This window comes from Archocentrus centrarchus, chromosome 13 (assembly GCF_007364275.1).
Source record: "Archocentrus centrarchus isolate MPI-CPG fArcCen1 chromosome 13, fArcCen1, whole genome shotgun sequence".
Classification (NCBI taxonomy): domain Eukaryota; kingdom Metazoa; phylum Chordata; class Actinopteri; order Cichliformes; family Cichlidae; genus Archocentrus; species Archocentrus centrarchus.
The window spans coordinates 8,923,618-8,941,748 of record NC_044358.1 but is presented as its reverse complement, the minus strand read 5'-3'; the positions used below and the strand labels follow the sequence as shown (position 1 = coordinate 8,941,748).

At 42.9% G+C, this 18,131-nt stretch overlaps 2 protein-coding genes across 4 annotated transcripts; one reads left to right on the top strand and one right to left on the bottom strand.

Annotated features, from left to right (window-relative positions):
* The first annotated feature begins 491 nt into the window (after window positions 1-491).
* Window positions 492-6,501, top strand: LOC115791301 (claudin-1). Of its 2 annotated transcripts, none has more exons than XM_030745497.1 (6): window positions 492-635; window positions 3,916-4,167; window positions 4,864-5,028; window positions 5,620-5,701; window positions 5,770-5,883; window positions 6,090-6,501. In XM_030745497.1, the coding sequence occupies exons 2-6, from the start codon at window positions 3,951-3,953 to the stop codon at window positions 6,181-6,183; spliced, it is 672 nt and encodes a 223-aa protein (XP_030601357.1). In that variant the 5' UTR covers window positions 492-635; window positions 3,916-3,950; the 3' UTR covers window positions 6,184-6,501. The 2 variants fall into 2 exon arrangements, with proteins under 2 accessions (XP_030601357.1, XP_030601356.1); XM_030745496.1 differs by having other exon boundaries at window positions 3,941-4,167; window positions 6,090-6,481.
* Window positions 6,502-6,592: 91 nt separating this feature from the next.
* chp2 (calcineurin-like EF-hand protein 2) lies at window positions 6,593-16,820 on the bottom strand. 2 transcript variants are annotated; one of them, XM_030745498.1, is made up of 7 exons: window positions 16,724-16,820; window positions 12,252-12,324; window positions 11,049-11,129; window positions 10,727-10,851; window positions 10,543-10,616; window positions 7,455-7,577; window positions 6,593-7,156 (listed from the first exon to the last, which is right to left on the bottom strand). In XM_030745498.1, exons 1-7 carry the CDS (start codon window positions 16,788-16,790, stop codon window positions 7,103-7,105), a joined length of 597 nt encoding a protein of 198 aa, XP_030601358.1. In that variant the 5' UTR covers window positions 16,791-16,820; the 3' UTR covers window positions 6,593-7,102. The 2 variants fall into 2 exon arrangements, with proteins under 2 accessions (XP_030601358.1, XP_030601359.1); XM_030745499.1 differs by having other exon boundaries at window positions 10,555-10,616.
* Between the last annotated feature and the right edge of the window lie 1,311 nt (window positions 16,821-18,131).

Below are 18,131 nucleotides of genomic sequence, written 5' to 3'. Positions count from 1 at the left end.
AGCTTGTTATCAGCGCGCAGTTCAACGCCTGCAGCGATGATGGTACGAGAAGGGCATTCGTGCACAGCTGTGAAGGCCCCATCAATACTGAACGATACATGAAGGGTTTAGAGCAGCATCAAAGCTTTTTGAACCCAGAACCACAGCAAAGGAGGCCCTGAAGTGTTCTGTGTGAACATGAATGGGGAACATTTGGCTTCGAAGCCACAGCAGCTTGTTTCAGCATCATCATCAGAGACATTAAGAGCTGCTGCAGAAGAGTGGGAAACATCTTATTGAAAACGTTACTCTTTTCAGTTTAAGAGGCTTGAAATTATTTGTAAACCAGGGATTTCCATTTTTGTATGTTTTACACATTACCCATCTCTGCCACGAAACATGGCTTAGTTGGCTGAAACCAGCTCATAACAAACAGTGAGAGGCGAAACTCTGGGATTCCTGAACGTCAATACTGATGTGTGTTTAGAGGTGGGTCGGCCTTTCCCAGAGTTCATCGCCCCTGAACGGCAGCAGACCTCAGGGGATCAGATCGGCTTCAAACCGCCACACTTCACATCTCAGAAACTGACCCGAGGACGTCTGCAGAGACACAAACCCAGGAGAAACCTCACCTCAGCTTCAAATCCCAGCCAACGGTAAGAACTGATTCATCAGACTCCAGCCGGCAGACCCTGAACCACAGTTTAACCTTTAACCTAAACCTTTTACAAAGAACAGTCAATTGATATGTGTGCTCAGGCTTTATCTCTGTTCAAATTCAGGTTCTGATATTTTAACAGTTTTTAAATGAAGGTGTGATAGCGTGGATGTAGGCTCTGCGGAGATGGATACCTCATTTATGGGCATCCCAATCAGCACCCCCCCCCCCCCCCCCCCCTCCCCATTCCTACATTGGATCCCTTCAGTAAACATGTTTGTGGAATCGTCCTCATATGGAGAGTCCAGATGTTCTTTTCTGTGTGCTGCCTGAACCACTTCATGGAAAAAAGAAACTGTCAGATTCTTTATCAAGCTGGAGGTTTAATTGTTTGCAAAGTGTCCTTCAGATTCTGACACGTTCATAAGGAAACTTTGTTGGAAAAACAGTAAACACCTCAGTGGAGTGCTTTAGGCATGTAGACATGGTCAAGATGACCTGCTGAAGTTGAAACATGGCAGCAGAATGGAGAAGAAGTGTGATTTAAGTGACTTTGAATGTGGCATGGTTGTTGATCTCCTGGGATTTTCTCGCACAACCACAGAATGGTCTGAAAGAGAGAGCATAACCAGTAAAGCTACAATTCACACCGACTCACCAAAACCGGACAATAGAAAAATGCGAAAACATTGCCTGGTTTGATGAGTCGCAGTTTCTGCTGTGACATTCGGATGGCAGGGTCAGAATTTTGCATAAACAACGTGAAAGCATGGATCCATCCTGCCTTGTATCAGCAGTTCAGACTGCTGGTGGTGTGATGGTGTGGGGGATATTTTATTGGCACGCTTTGGGCTTCGTAGTACCAACTGAGCATCGTTTAAACCGCACAGCCTGCCTTGAGTGTTGTTGCTGACCATGTCCATCGCTTTAGAACAGGATAACAGAAGAAGAAGAAGAAGAAGAAGAAGAAACAGCCTTTATTGTCCCACAGAGGGGAAATTTGGGTGTAACAGCAGCCGCAGTTATTATAAATATAAGTAAAAATATAATAATTCACACTAAGAAAAGAATATAAATATATATAAAATCAACAAACAATATTAACCTTAATACTACTAATAATAACACTATATACAATGTACATGATGTGCCTGTGTGTTGAACCTTAACAGGCCGGACTATTTACAGTATATTATATATTATCCTACATTGTGTAGGTTATTGTGGTTTTTGTTGGGAGCAGTGATGATTATAAAGTCTTACAGCTGCTGGGAGGAAGGATCTGCGGTAACGCTCCTTTGTGCATTTAGGATGCAGCAGTCTGTCACTGAAGGAGCTCTCCAGCTCAGCAACAGTTTCATGCATGGGATGGGAGACCTTGTCCATCAGTGATGTTATTTTGGTCAGAGTCCTTCTGTCTCCCACCACCTGCACTGAGTCGAGAGGACATCCTAGGACAGAGCTGGCTTTCCTGATGAGCTTGTCTATCTTCTTCCTCTCAGCTGTAGATAAGCTGCTGCTCCAACATACTGCTGCATAGAAGATGGCTGATGCCACCACAGAGTCATAGAAGGTCTTCAGGAGTGTCCCCTGCACTCCAAAAGACCTCAGCCTTCTCAGCAGGTGGAGTCTGCTCTGACCCTTCCTGTAGAGCGCATCAGTGTTATGAGTCCAGTCCAGTTTATTGTTTAGGTGAACACCCAGGTACTTATAAGAGTCCACTATCTCAATGTCCACTCCCTGGATGTTCACCGGTGTCCGTGTGGTGGGTCTGCGCCTGCGGAAATCCACCACCAGCTCCTTGGTTTTAGCGGCGTTGATCAGGAGGTGGTTCCGCTGGCACCAGTCCACAAAGTCCTGAGTCCACTGTCTGTACTCTGAGTCATCCTCACCTGTGATGAGGCCAACTATGGCAGAGTCGTCAGAGAACTTCTGCAGATGGCAGCGTGGGGAGTTGATGGAGAAGTCTGCAGTGTAGAGGGTGAAGAGGAACGGTGCCAGCACAGTTCCCTGTGGGGCCCCCGTACTGCAGACCAGCCTGTCAGAGACACAGCCCTGTGTCCTCACATACTGTGGGCGGTCAGTGAGGTAGTCCAGTATCCACTCGGAGATGTGGTGGTCCACTCCTGACAGTTCCAGCTTGTCTCTCAGAAGTCCTGGCTGGATGGTGTTAAAAGCACTGGAGAAATCAAAGAACATGATCCTCACAGTGCTTCCAGGCTTCTCCAGGTGGGTCAGAGCTCGGTGCAGGAGGTAGATGATGGCGTCATCCACCCCGATGCCAGGCCGGTAGGCGAACTGCAGCGGGTCCAACGAAGACGACACCATGAGGCGTAGATGGTTGAGGACCAGCCTCTCGAGGGTCACACCATGTCACAAAGCTCAGATCATCTCAAACGGGTTTCTTGAACATGACAGTGAGTTCACTGCACTCAAATGAGCTCCACAGTCACCAGATCTCAATCCAGTAGAGCGCTTTTGGGATCTGGTGGAACAGGAGATTTTCATCATGTGAAGCCAGCAAATCTGCAGCAACTGTGTGATGCTGTCACATCAACATGAAGTAGAATCTCTGAGAAATGTTTCCAGCACCTTGTTGAATCTGAGCCATGAAGAATTAAAGCAGCTCTGAAGGTAAAAAGGGAGTGTAACCCTGTACTAGCAACGTGTACCTAATAAAATGACCAGTGAATGCATATTTTACAGTGTCGAAACTTTTTTGGAAGCAGTGATACCGTCATTTAAAAAAAAAAAAAAAAGTCCTCTTACATATTGTTATATACTGGTGTTACTTTGAAAAGGGAAAGTGATGGTTAGGTGTTAACTTTGCAGTGACTTGTTAGCAACTTCACAAAGAGCTCAGTGACTTTGCCCGTCAGCTGTGATATGCTCTCTACTAAACACACTGCAGACAGAGCAGAGTAAACTCTGTAAACACAGAAGGCAAGCTGCTCTTTGGACTTTGGCCTAAATAACTGATCCATGTGCTGTTTTCCTGCTTTATGTTCTGTTAACTAAAAGAGAAAAAAATGCAGATATATATCTTTAGTATTGGCCCATAATATTGTTTGAGTTCTTAGAGAGGTATAAAATGATATTAAACATACCATTAAGTACTACTTAGTTTATGGGAAATTTCAGCCACTAATAAAACAATAAAGATATTACAATGTAAACAAAAAAGGACCAAAAATAGAACCCTGAGGAGCACCACAAAAAAAGGTGATGGTGTTCAGTGTGTGCTGAATGTGGCAGCTGGTGCCTCATAACTGTTCAAGGTCACCTGTGTTGCCACACCTACAGGTGTTCCAGAATGGCGGTGGGCCTGCAGATTGTGGGTCTGCTTCTGGGCGTGGTGTCCTGGTGTCTGCAGTCCAGCTGTACCTCCAATCAGGTGTGGAAGATGAGGAGTCAAATGGAGTCAGTCACCACTAGTCAGTGGCAGTTTGAGGGCCTGTGGATGAGCTGTGCTGCCAACTCAGTGGGGTCAGTCCAGTGCAGCAGGTTCAAGACGGTGCTGGGACTGTCGGGTGAGGACAGCTGCTTCATAATCATCACTTTTTATGGAGTTATATTTGTTGCATGCTTAGAGCACAGGAAAAGATCTGTTGCAAGGACAGAAAAATTGTTTTTAAATGATTTATTTTATGCTACCACACATAAAACAATCAGTTTGAAAAAACTCTTCCTTTTCTGCCAGATAACAGAGACAGAAACAAGAAAGGCCAGATATCATATTTATAGCCCCTTAAATCCTATGAAGTAATTCTTTTTAATCTTATACTTTATTGATCCAGCCCAAACAAGATAACAACTTGTTTACACAGGAGATTTATCTTGTGGAAACAAATTATCTTCTGGGAATCAGTTCATTAACTTATGCAAACAAAATATGTTTTGGAGCCCCTGAAGTCCCATAAGGCAAAATGTTTCATCTCATGTACAAAATGTTTTAATGTTATGGGAACAAGCTGATAACTTTTTCCCACAAGAAAAATCAGATTTACAAACGGTGAAAGACGTTTGTTAAAACAGCCATGGCCACAGTTCACCTATCTCCCCGTGTTTGTTTGCTTGTCTTCTTGGATGGGTGTTCTGTTAACTGTAATTTCCCCATTGTGGGATCAATAAAGTATCAATTAAAGTTCCATTTGTGTGATCCCAATTCTCCATTATGAAGAATGTTAATTCACCTGTAAACACACCTGTAATGATGTGTTTTACAGCTCACCTGCAGGCCTGCAGGGCTCTGATGATCCTGTCCCTGCTGTTCGGTCTGGCCTCCATCACCGTCTCCGTGCTGGGACTCAAATGCACCAAGCTCGGCAGAACGCCGGAGCAGGTCAAAGACAAGATCGTCCTGAGCGGGGGGATCCTCTTCATCCTGTCCGGTGCGTGACTTCAGGGCTGCAGGAGAATCCTGCTTCTGTATTCAGATGCATGAAAAGAAAAATAAAACCTGCAGGTGGATGATTTCATTTGATTTCACATTCCTGCAGATAAACCTGCACAAAAGCTTTAATTTCCCTTTTTTAAAAATCTATTATGGTTGTCGAACAGGAACTGTGGATGTAGCCAGAAAATTGAAAGTTTAGCAAGCGGGTGATGATGGTAGATGATGCGGTAGTTTGTGTTAAACTTCTGATTGATGAAGAAATGGTGATGTTTAGGTTACACACGTCACTGCTTACTCATTTCAGTCATGTGTAGAAGAATATTTAGGATGCTTAGATCAGCCGGAGAGTTGATGGAATAATCCTTGTTCCACATGTATAATTCCTGGTTTTACTTTTATTCAGACTGAAAACAAACATTTCATATAATTAATGTAAAAACTGAGACTGCTGCAAAGCTTCAGGGATCCATAAAAACAGGCTGGGGAATACAGCAGGCTGGAATAAGGGGGAATGATCCTTTAATATTTCTGCTCCTATGCACACGCAGCTGGAAATGAACTGATGAGCTGCTGCGTTCTTCCTCAGGTCTCTTCACGCTGACCGCCGTGTCCTGGTACGCTGCCAGAGTCATCAATGACTTCTATGACCCTCTCTATGGAGGAGTCCGGTGAGTCACACACAAACACACAGCATTTGTGTGCATGTTCCTGCTGCTAACTACAGTTTGTGCTGCAGGTTCGAGCTGGGTACTGGTCTGTATCTGGGCTGGGCAGCCTCTGGTCTGGCCATACTGGGAGGATCTATGCTCTGCTGCTCCAGCAGGAGGCCTCCCTCCACCCCACCTGCTCGGTAAACACGCACCATCATTCTATATTTAATTTAATATAATGAAATATATTTAAACTGACTGTTAAAATATGTTACAATCTGAAACAAGGGAAGGCTGAAAGGTTGTTTTTTAGTTTGTTGTTCATTTTGCTGTGTGTGGTTTGAAACGTTGGTGAATCTGTTTTGTGCACATCGTTGAGTCGTTACGCTCCTCTGTTCCCCTGCAGGCAGTTTTCTTACTACTCCACGACCGGCCAGGGTCAGAGCATCTACAGAGCAGCTCCGGCCTCAGACACCGTCAGCTCCAAAGCTTACGTCTAAACCCGACTGACCGCTGCTATCCTTATTTAACCCTCTGAAATATGGAATCACCTCAGAATCATGCTGTAAATAACATTTCTCCTGAAGCTGTGTGGGCCTGCAGTACCAAGTGTGTCCAGCAGAGACACCACAAGGAATCACTCTCACAACTTAAACTTGCAACAGATCAATTTATGCAACTGATTTATTTATTAAGTTTACTGTTTTTAATTAAAACACTTTTAGTTTCATAATTTACATTTTACTAATTTTACCAATATGTTTGTTTGGACATTACAGAGAGAAAAGCAAGGATGTGAAAATCTATGTCAGCATGAATAATCATGCTGACATATCTGTGTGAAGTTTCCAAAACATGTGAGGTTGCAGAGAAGGAAACACGTGTTATTAACTGAACCTCACACGATAAGAGAATAAAGATATTTATTAATGCACACGTCTCAGGAATACAAATCTTAATCACATTTTGAACAAAACTACATCTCAAACAATAACTTACTGACAGATTCAGCCCTTAGATTCATGTTATCAATATTCAGTGTTATCACTGTCAACATGCTTCAGGCTGCAGTCACAGCATGAAGCAACAGCAGAGTAACAGCAGACATTTGCAGAGGAATATCACAGGTGTGTTCAGGTGTGTGACTGCACTGAATTCATGCGCATGCTTATTTGTGCATGCTGGCTCACTGGAACAGCAGTCAACTTCACCTGAAGGTTTACACTGCAAATTCAGCCCTGAGTGTAGAGGAGTAACAGCCAGTCATGAGACTAAACACCAGTTTTCCAGTTTTAGTAGTAGATTATAAACAGGAGACGTTCCATACTGGGAGTGTAAACTTGAAGACTTGAAGATTTACCAGCTGAATCTTCTTCCCACAGTGAAAAAAGTTTTCCAGTACTTTAACAGGTTGTGTCTTCATTGCAAGAAGCCAATACTCATCTTTTCCTCAATGTTCACTTTCTCCAGTGACTGAAAAATAATTGAAAAAAATTAACACAATTTTTTTGTCAGAAATTTGGTTGTGAAGTTACAAAAGAAAGTGCCTCCTTAGTGCTAAATTAATGAGTTTCTTCTGTTTTTTCACAAATGAATACTGGAGTGAATTAAGCAGTGTTTGAACCAGGACACACGCAATACGTCTAAGACTTTTATCATTGTACTCGATTTCATCTGTGTGAGTTTAAGCAAAGATTTGTGGTAAAATGCAGCATTAAGCAGGTAAAGGTTTGGGTGCATGCTGACACTTCGAGGCCATCGACTGTCTCACCTTTTTAAACTCTTCAAAGGAGATGGCGTCATCTTTGTCGAGGTCGGCCTCCTTAATGGCTCGCTCAGCGATGCTCTGCAACTGCTCCTCCGTCACCTGCAGCCCCAGCATCGCCCGCAGCACCTGAAGAAAGCAGAACTTAAATACACTGCTCAAAAAAAATAAAGGGAACACTTAAACAACACAATATAACTCCAAGTAAATCAAACTTCTGTGAAATCAAACTGTCCACTTAGGAAGCAACACTGATTGACAATCAATTTCACATGCTGTTGTGCAAATGGAATAGACAACAGGTGGAAATTATTGGCAATTAGCAAGACACACTCAATAAAGGAGTGGTTCTGCAGGTGGGGACCACAGACCACTTCTCAGTACCTATGCTTTCTGGCTGATGTTTTGGTCACTTTTGAATGTTGGTGGTGCTTTCACACTTGTGGTAGCATGAGACGGACTCTACAACCCACACAAGTGGCTCAGGTAGTGCAGCTCATCCAGGATGGCACATCGATGCGAGCTGTGGCAAGAAAGGTTTTCTGTGTCTGTCAGCGTAGTGTCCAGAGGCTGGAGGCGCTACAAGGAGACAGGCCAGTACACCAGGAGACGTGGAGGAGACCGTAGGAGGGCAACAACCCAGCAGCAGGACCGCTACCTCCGTCTTTGTGCAAGGAGGAACAGGAGGAGCACTGCCAGAGCACTGCCAGAGCCCTGCAAAATGACCACCAGCAGGCCACAAATGTGCATGTGTCTGCACAAACGGTTAGAAACCGACTCCATGAGGATGGTATGAGGGCCCAACGTCCACAGATGGGGGTTGTGCTCACAGCCCAACACCGTGCAGGACGCTTGGCATTTGCCAGAGAACACCAGGATTGGCAAATTCGCCACTGGCACCCTGTGCTCTTCACAGATGAAAGCAGGTTCACACTGAGCACATGTGACAGATGTGACAGTCTGGAGGGGCCGTGGAGAGCGATCTGCTGCCTGCAACATCCTTCAGCATGACCGGTTTGGCAGTGGGTCAGTAATGGTGTGGGGTGGCATTTCTTTGGAGGGCCGCACAGCCCTCCATGTTCTCACCAGAGGTAGCATGACTGCTATTAGGTACCAAGATGAGATCCTCAGACCTCTTGTGAGACCATATGCTGGTGCGGTTGGCCCTGGGTTCCTCCTAATGCAGGACAATGCTAGACCTCATGTGGCTGGAGTGTGTCAGCAGTTCTTGCAAGATGAAGGCATTGAAGCTATGGACTGGCCCGCCCGTTCCCCAGACCTGAATCCGATTGAACACATCTGGGACATTATGTCTCGCTCCATCCACCAACGTCACGTTGCACCACAGACTGTCCAGGAGTTGGTGGATGCTTTAGTCCAGGTCTGGGAGGAGATCCCTCAGGAGACCATCTGCCACCTCATCAGGAGCATGCCCAGGCATTGTAGGGAGGTCATACAGGTACGTGGACGCCACACACAATACTGAGCCTCATTTTGACTTGTTTTAAGGACATTACATCAAAGTTGGATCAGCCTGTAGTGAGTTTTTCCACTTTAATTTTGTGTGTGACTCCAAATCCAGGCCTCCATTGGTTAATAAATTTGATTTCCATTGATGATTTTTGTGTGATTTTGTTGTCAGCACATTCAACTTTGTACAGAACAACGTATTCAATGAGAATATTTCATTCATTCAGATCTAGGATGTTGTTTGAGTGTTCCCTTTATTTTTTTGAGCAGTGTACTAATTATGTGGCAATAATGCTGGTTTAAATCCTCTCTGATACCCTTTTTTCTTCATAACTACAAAAAAAAAGTGCTAGTGGTGGAGCTCAAAGGCTCCATATAGGTGTTTTTTTTTTTTTTTTTTTTTTTCTTTGCAGATGATGCACAGTTATCTTCTTCTGATACTAGAAGTTAAGTGTCTTTGAGGATTTCTTTGAGAACATTATTGTTAACATTATTATTGTTCTCAAAGATTTTCCATTTGTATTTTAAACCATGGTTTACACATTCACCTCACATGTAAAAGATCCCCAGTTAAAGACTGCAAGGAGACCCAAGCTAGTGTTCTCCCAGTGCTGGTCCCAAATCCTGATTAATGGGAAGGTTGTATCAAGAAGTGTATCTGGCATAATAACCCACAGCCCCCTGCAGCATGCTTTACCCCACTCTCTGTCTACTCTTCATTGCTGCCCCCCCCCCCCCTTCCCCCGCCGCCAAAGAAATCTTTTTAAAAAGTATCTTTTAAACTAGTCTTCTAGAATAATAATGGCCCTGGTGTTCAAACATTGTAGTGTGGAAGGGGTCAGACAATTTGAGTGTGTTATACGTTTTGGCCTTCAGAGCCATCTTTCATAACTCCAGACTGAGGAAGTGTTTAATAATGATGTATTTCACAGGTCCCTCCACTCTGCATCAGTGCACATAAAGTCAACTAAGTACCGTTTTTGGGGTTTTGAGGTTGTCTTATTTAGAGAGAGGATGTTTTTAAAAGGGGCAAATACTCCATACTGCAAAGGGGAGGAGACATTAAATGTCCCCCCAAGGATGAACAGGGCAAAGCCTTAACAAGAGCACTGCTGAGCAGGTGCCAATGTACAGCTGTTCTGGATTCATAACGGGGGAAGGAGGAGGGGTAGAGTGAGGTCATCATCATAGGAATAAGAATCATAATGTCTCAGCCTCTCCATAAGGCCTGTATATGTAAGTTATGGTATAGTATATGTAAGCTATGGACGCCAAAGGGGAGTAAGGGGCAAACTCCTGTGTCCTGGTTGCACTTGAAGGAAGACTCCAGCCCTAACTGAGCCACCCCACCAAAGATCGACTCACAGGAGAGTCTCTGTGCATGGGAAGGAACAGAGCTTAAACTGAACCATGGCAGAGGACTGGTCCCCTCCTCACAAAACCCCTTGCTGGACTGGCAACCCTGATTGTACAAAATCAAGTTCCATCAAGTTCCACCTTCCTTCACAATTCCAAGTTTTATCAATAGTTAACAAAATGAATGATAGACGACTTAAAATAATTAAACTAGGGACTTGTCAGTGATGTGGAGAAGAAATCAAAACTCTGGGAGTGCAACACATACGTGGATACAGACCTGAAGAAGCTCCTCTCTGGAAATCTTTCCGTCTCGGTCCATATCATAGAGCTGGAAGGCAACTGAACAGTTTCTAAATTATTTTGTTGAAGGTTCTGATTAAATGTAAGAAAATGAAACAAAAAAACAAACAAAAACGAAGAAATAAATAAACAAGGTGACCTGGACTTACATTTGAGTTTCCTGTTCCTGCTGTTTGGCAGCTCTTGCTGTGTTCCTCCTTTGTTTCGGTGTCTGTCAGTTGGACGGAAATGAGCCAGAATTCGGACAAAGGAGGGAAAGTCCATCGTATCCTGTCTGGAGAGAAAGACGTTCACACTGTCAAGCCATCATGATAAATGGCTGTAAAATAGCGGTACAGTCAAATCTCAACCCCTGCAAATTAAACTAGTTCATGTAAAAGTAAAAGTATATCCTGTCTCAAACTGTTGAGTTCAATCAACCTTAACTGAAACTAATGATTTCTTTGATAAGTGATCTGCGGGCTGCTGTACCCGGGAGAGAAAAAAGCACAGATGATTCTGCCTCCGATGGGGTTCATGGCCAACCCTCCAAGTGCTTCAAAATCCTCAGGGCTGTGATACAGAAAGAGACAGACAGTCAGAGGCTTTAGGTTACTAATCTGCAGCAAAAATAACCGAGAGTCTGAGAGGTTTCAAACTGTATTTTTAAATAAATCCACCAAACATTGTGTGACTTGTTTATTTTTCCAGATATATTCTGAAGGAAATTTTAATTGCTGCTTGCATGATGCACTAATAACAGCATATAAGGTGGTCCAGATGGAGGAGCATGTCGACCCTGTGTGGTCTCGGTCATCACTGGTGATAATCCACTCACCTTTCAAAAGTTTTTGCAATCAGCAGGCAAACAGTACTCATTCTAACCAGCACCCATTATAACGCATTTCACAGGGTTTGGCGCTACAGTTGGGTTCATGACCAGTGATGACTTAGTCCTCAAAGAGTTAATTTGCGTGACTGCTCAGCCTGTTTGCTGACATCACGACAGGTGAAGACGGATAAGGGAAAACTATCCTGAAGATGCTGAATTTGTTTTGATCAGAGTCCAGCCTTCAGGTTTCTCTAGATGTTCTGATGAGGTTTAAGTCTGGACTTTGGCCAGGCCACAGAGTTTTTAAAGATACCTTTGGAGGTATGTTGTCTAGAAGCATCTCTGAGAAATTTGCACAGTTTATTTTAGACAAGCAAAGTTGTTTTATGGACCTGTGTTTCAAGTATCTTGAAGAACTCTATCTCTTCATGTTTTCCTGTGATTTAGAGATTGAAAGAAGTGCAAGGGGAGCATTAGATATTTCTATGTTGAAGCTGAAGGATAACACTCTAAACAACAAAGAAGTAATGAATCTCTCACAAGGAGAGTAATTAAGTAGCCAGCAATTTTATTTTTCTTTATGTGGCCCCATGCAAACTTTTACTTTGAGAGTTTATTTTTAGCCTTGTGGGGAAGATGCATTAAATTGCCTACAAAAAAGAAGAAGGAGAAAAGAAAGAACTTCAGATTTATCACACTCTGGGATGCTGTTTGGGGAAATAAAAACCCCAAACAAACCATCATTTCTTGTTACTCCCACTCCATCCACTAACAATGGTGAACATTTCTTTTTGATTCTAACATAATTTATACAGAAACTGTTATTAACACAGAATATTGCTTTGATTAGTGCATCCACCAACCTGAGGTTTCCTCTGTTGTCTCTGTCCAGCCACTCAAACCTCTCATACAGACGGAGGAGGTGAGCAGCAGAGACTGCGAGACAGACAATAATGGATTCATTAGAAAGATTAAATATTAATTCTGCATCAGTCTGGATCCTATTAGTCATCATCCCCAAGAAATGGATCCCATTCATTTTCTGTAAGATTCTTATTGAGGTCAGTCTGAGGGAAGAAGCATTAGTCTTTATCAGTAACATACTTTTGTATGTAGATATCTCATGTAATACAACAGATATTTTTTAAAAACATGCTGTAGTGATTTACAGCAAAAGGTACAAGTTATTTCTGCAGTACTGACAATATGCATCTTATATGTTTGTTCAAATAATTAAATGGAAGTAATGGATAAGAAATGCTAACATAGGCAGCGAAGGAGAAAAGACTAAAAACTGCTGAGTAATGGTCCAAAAGTAAAAGAAAGCTGGATGAAATAGTTAAAGTTACAGTGTGTAAAATTTTCACTGCTTGATGTCAGTAGATCACAGACTGCAGTCAGCTGAGTTCTGTTATCTTATCCTTCCCAGTTCAGGTGCATAATCCTGTCTATGGTGGCTGCTGTAGGACAAACACGTTTTACTCAGCCAAGAGATCAGAAACATTACACTTAGATGACATAGATTATTAAAATGATTCTTCATAACTTCATTCTGAAAATACAGACATAAATTTAAATGTCCCTCCACGGCACACCAATGCCTGCAACTTCTTTTCCGGCTTTGGTGAACTACGTATGTGGCCGATCTTTAGTCACGTATGTAAAACACGATTAGGTGGAAGGAAGACGTCCTTCCCAGCCGCTGTATTCAAATATGGTGGGGAACATGGTCTGCTCCTGTGTATCTTTAATGAATTAATTATAAGTTTATGAGAATGCATCAGTTTGTTGGAAGACCTAATTAAACACTAATCTGTCTCCTGAGAACAATATACATTTTTGTATTAAATAACCCCAAAAATGACTGACTGTACCTTTAAGTAAAATTATTGCTAACAGTGGAAATTGCTAGCTAATAGCATGACTATATAAACTGTTTGTTTTAAGTTTAAATAAGCGATTGAAACCAGCTATGCAAATTCCTAATTATGTTTCTTGTTATGAAAAAGTAAGGCTTCATTGGGCTAAGTTAGCAGGAGAGGACGCTGCAGCAACACTGCTGTTAACATTTATTCCTATGGTAACAGTTTGTTTGGGATCTCGTTTCATTAGATAAAAATGACAGATTATCACTGAGGCCAAACAAAAGCAGCTGCTGTGCAAAACAGCACAATGAACTGTTCAAGTTTATCTGCCTAAGCATGTCCACGGCATCCTTATCAGCGACGACAGTTCGGGGTGTAGACACAGGCACACAGATAAACAGTTCATGCACAGGACACGGCACTAACTCATTCATTTCCTGTAGACTTACTGCACTCTTGAGCCACTTTAAGTGCTAAATTTATTGAGTGACATTATGGGGACATTTTTGACCCCCTAATGCAGTTGAATTGCTACTATTTGGACCGTTCTCTGTAATCATTAGAGATCATTGTGAGGGAAAACCCCAGCAGATCAGCACTTTCTGAAATACTCAGACCAGCCCGTCTGCACCAACAACCATGCCACATTCAGAGTCACTTAAATCACCCTTCTTCCTCCTTCTGATGCTCAGTTTGAAGTTCAGCAGGTCCTCTCAGCCATGTCTACATGCCTAAATGCACTGAGCTGCTGCCATGTGATTGGCTGATTAGATATTTACTGAAACTGTCCTTGAAATTTAGCTTTAAATTTATTATTTATGGGCACATCTGTGACATTAGTTTGAAAATATTTTTCTGAGCAACTTTGAGGAGACCTGTGTTGTTTCATTGGGATATTTAGTGAGTTAACAAGTGCGACATACTTTAAATTAATGTTAGGTGTACTCTGAGTTCATTGGAACAGATTAAAGTCATTTTTAGGGTGAGAAGGTGCTCATGTATGTGTACCAAAGAGTTGGGTCCATTTTTAAGCGTGTTTTAGTGTCTGCTGGCCTTCTCCTGATTTGGATCTTGGAGGACCACAGTGCTGGTAATGCCCAAAAGAATCCGCTGCTCTCACTACTGATGGACCAACATGCCATCTATAACTATGGGGCCACTTCATTAGGTACATCTTGCTAGTACAGGGTGGGATCCCCCCTTGCTTTCAGAGCTGCTTTAATTCTTCATGGACAACTGAAAAGATTCCTCAGAGATTTTGTTCCACGTTGACATGACAGCATCACACAGATGCTGCAGATTTGGCGGCTGCATCCGTGACATGAATCTGCTGTTCCACCAGATCCCAAAGGTGCTCTGCTGGCCTGAGATCTGGTGACTGTGGAGGCCATTTGAGTACAGTGTCTCAGTGTCATGTTCAAGAAACCAGCTTGAGATGATTTGAGTTTTGTGACATGCTGTGTTATCCTGCTGGAAGCAGCCGTCAGAAGATGGGTACACTGTGGTCATAAAGGGATGAACATGGTCAGCAGCGATACTCAGGGGGGCTGTGGAGTTGAAATCATTCTCAGTTGGTATTAAGGGACCTGAAGTGTGCCAAGAAAATGTACCCCACATTATTACACCACCAGCAGCCTGAACCATTGATACAAAATGGGATGGATCCATGCTTTCATGTTGTTTACTCCAAATTCATATTTAAATCACCTTTCTTCTCCATTGTGATGCTCGATTTGAATTTCAGCAGGTTGTCTTGATCGTGTCTAAATGCCTAAATTCACTGAGTAGCTGCCACGTGACTGGCTGATTAGATTAATTAACTATTGAAAAGGCATACCCAATAAAGTGGCCACATTTTTGGGCTTCATTTCAACAGAGCCCCATTCATTCTCTACTACCCCGAGAGCGCCCCCTATCAAACAGGAAGTCCAGCGAGATGGAATTCTTGAGTATTTATAAGTTCTGTGGTGTATTAGGGAATATCTGTAAATTGCAGCTATCACAAAATAACAAACAGTACTAACATGTGTAACAGTGTTTTTTTTTTCAGTCCACTTATATATGAACCCACTTCCAAAAAAGTTATGATGGAGCAACAAAAGGCTGGAAAAATAAAAAGAAACAGCTGGAGGAACATTTTGTAACTAATCAGGTTAACTGGCAACAGGTCAGTAACGGGATTGGGTATAAAAGCATCACCAATCTGCAAACTGCATTTACACAGTAGCTACACACCGCCGCATTTACATCTGCAATTTCAGAATAATGTTCCTCAACGTAAAATTGTGAAGACTTTGAGTATCGCATCATCTGCAGTACATAATATCATCAAAAGATTCAGAGAATCGGGAGACTCTATCAGACAGAGCGGGACAACATTCCTCCCCCAGGAGCTGCTCTCCTCAGTTCCCAGATGTTTACGGACCGTTAAAGCAGAAGGGATGCTGCACAGCGGCAAACACGGCCCTGTAACAGCTTTTAGAAATGTGTTGCTGCCATCAATTTCAAAAACGACCTTACAGTGCGAGGGCGCAGGCCTGTGTGTGGCATGTGAAGGTGGAGAGGACCCAAAAGCAGGACGCAGGAGATGGTGGTAAAAGATGAACCAAAATGAGCCACACAGAACACAGGGAATGGCAAAATAAACCTATACTAGAAACAACTATGGACTACAGGAGGTCTGAAGATACGGAGAGCACAGAGAACACAGACAACAAGACTCTGACCAGAGGAAAACTCAGACAATAAACACAGAGGAAACGAGGGGTGAGTGGAAACAGCAAACAGGTGAACAGAATAACACTAACGAGACTCAGGGAGGTAACACAAAACACAAGCACACAGGACAAAGAACTGTCAAAATAAAACAGGAAGTAACCCAAACATGGTACACGCAGACTTGACACATAGGGAGACTGGCACACAGAGGGAATCTAAACATGACCAAACAGAAGCCAACTACAACATCTAACCTGACACAAGACAGGGAACAACTGAACGGGAAGACACCTGAAACACAAACAATGAAGACAAACACCAGCACACGAGAACACGGGGAAAACAGAATAACCTAAAATTAACAAAAAACCAAAAACAATACAAAACTACAACAAACTGAGAAACTAGACTGTAAGAAAAATGCAGAAACACAACCAGAAGATACAACAAAACAGAGCATCACTCAGAACACGGGCCCACCAGCCCATTCTCTTTTCTCATTTGATGTTTTCTATGTTCTACTGTGAATAAGATATGAGTGTATGAGATTTGGAAATCATTACTTTCTGTTTTTATTTACATTTTACACAGTGTCCCAACTTTTTTAGAATTGGTTGTAATTAAAGGTTAAGCAGACATTTTCCTTCTGTGAACTTTATGTCAGGCTCAACTGTTCTCTCATCTCGAGTTTTCCTCAAACATGTCTTCAGATTTTTCAGAAGGAGGAAAAACCAGCAGATCTTTTTACTCACATCCAGTTTCCTGCATGAGCTCCTGGGCGTTGGGGATTTTGTTCAAGCTAGAGCTGCTGGAGCCCATCCTGCTGCTCCAGTTCTTTATGACTTTATCTCCGTCTGCACTCTGCTCTGACCAAAGCATACGCTCAGTCCAACCACAGATCAACCAATCGCTGCTCACCAAGCAGCCACTCTCTAACCAATGGGAGGTCCATAAACACATCTACTGTATCACTGTGTTCTGAAGAGATAACTGCTGCAGGAGATAACGTGGAAGTTTACTTTGAAATTATTGAAGATTATTTTGAAGTAATGTGATGGCTTTAAAATGGCCTCGTCCAGTGTTTTGTGCTTTTATTGACCTGCTCTTATTAAGTTCGTGAAGAAGAGATGGGGTAGGCTCCAGCCTCGCTTTCGCCCCACCTCCCCTCCTGCAGCTGGACAGAGATCCCCCCACTAGAGGGGAGTTCCACAGAGTGGTTTTCAAACCTCTTGACACATCAAAGGGCCAGCCAAAATTTCACAGTACGCCACCACAGTGGATTTTAAATCACACCATCAAAACTTTAGGCCTATCTTAAACTGTTAATGAATACAAATGGTTAAGAGTAACTGTGACTGCTCAAATGTGCTTATGTTGGTCTAATATATATATATATGGTAAAAGACATCAGATGTGAGCCAATAAAAGCAAGTCTACAAGAAGTGATTTAAAGAAAGGCATTGATTCTGAGAGCCTGATCATCTCATGCAGGTCAAAGCTCAGAGATCCTGAAGAGGCTGCAAAAGCACGGTCACCTGAGATTTAAAAGGAGCCACCCGAGGATGCGAGGCTGCAAACTGGCTTATCCCGGGTCGACATTTCTGCTGTGTGTCATGTGTCCAGACCCAGACGAGCTTTAAAAGTGATCAGTAAAATCACAGAACATGTTGTAAAACATGCAGGAGTCCAATGAACGAGAAGACCACAGGAAAAGCTTTAAAATAAAACGAGATGCTGAGAATAAATGGGGAACGTCAGCCAACAGAAGATAAACACTTTGCTCTGTGATGTGATGATGGTGGTTGAGCCTGAAGCTTCGATCTAATGATTTAATGATGCTCACAGGGTCAACAAATGCTGTAACGTGCTGGTCAGTACAGCGTACGGTGCCATAACGTCACAGTGAACCAGGTTTTTCTCTCAGTCTGCTGCTGAGCAGGTCATCCACAGAGGCTTATTACAGCGTCCTCTCTGAACACAGCAGCAGCCAACAGTGACTGCGCACATTATTAACCCACAGGGTTGACAGGAGCAGGCTGCTGTGGTTCTCAAACTGTACACAGTCAATCCATTCATGGACACTAGATGGAGCAATTTCTGCATAAATACACACCGAGTGCAGACTCTCAGTCTGCAGAGTCCGGATTCTTTTTCATCGCT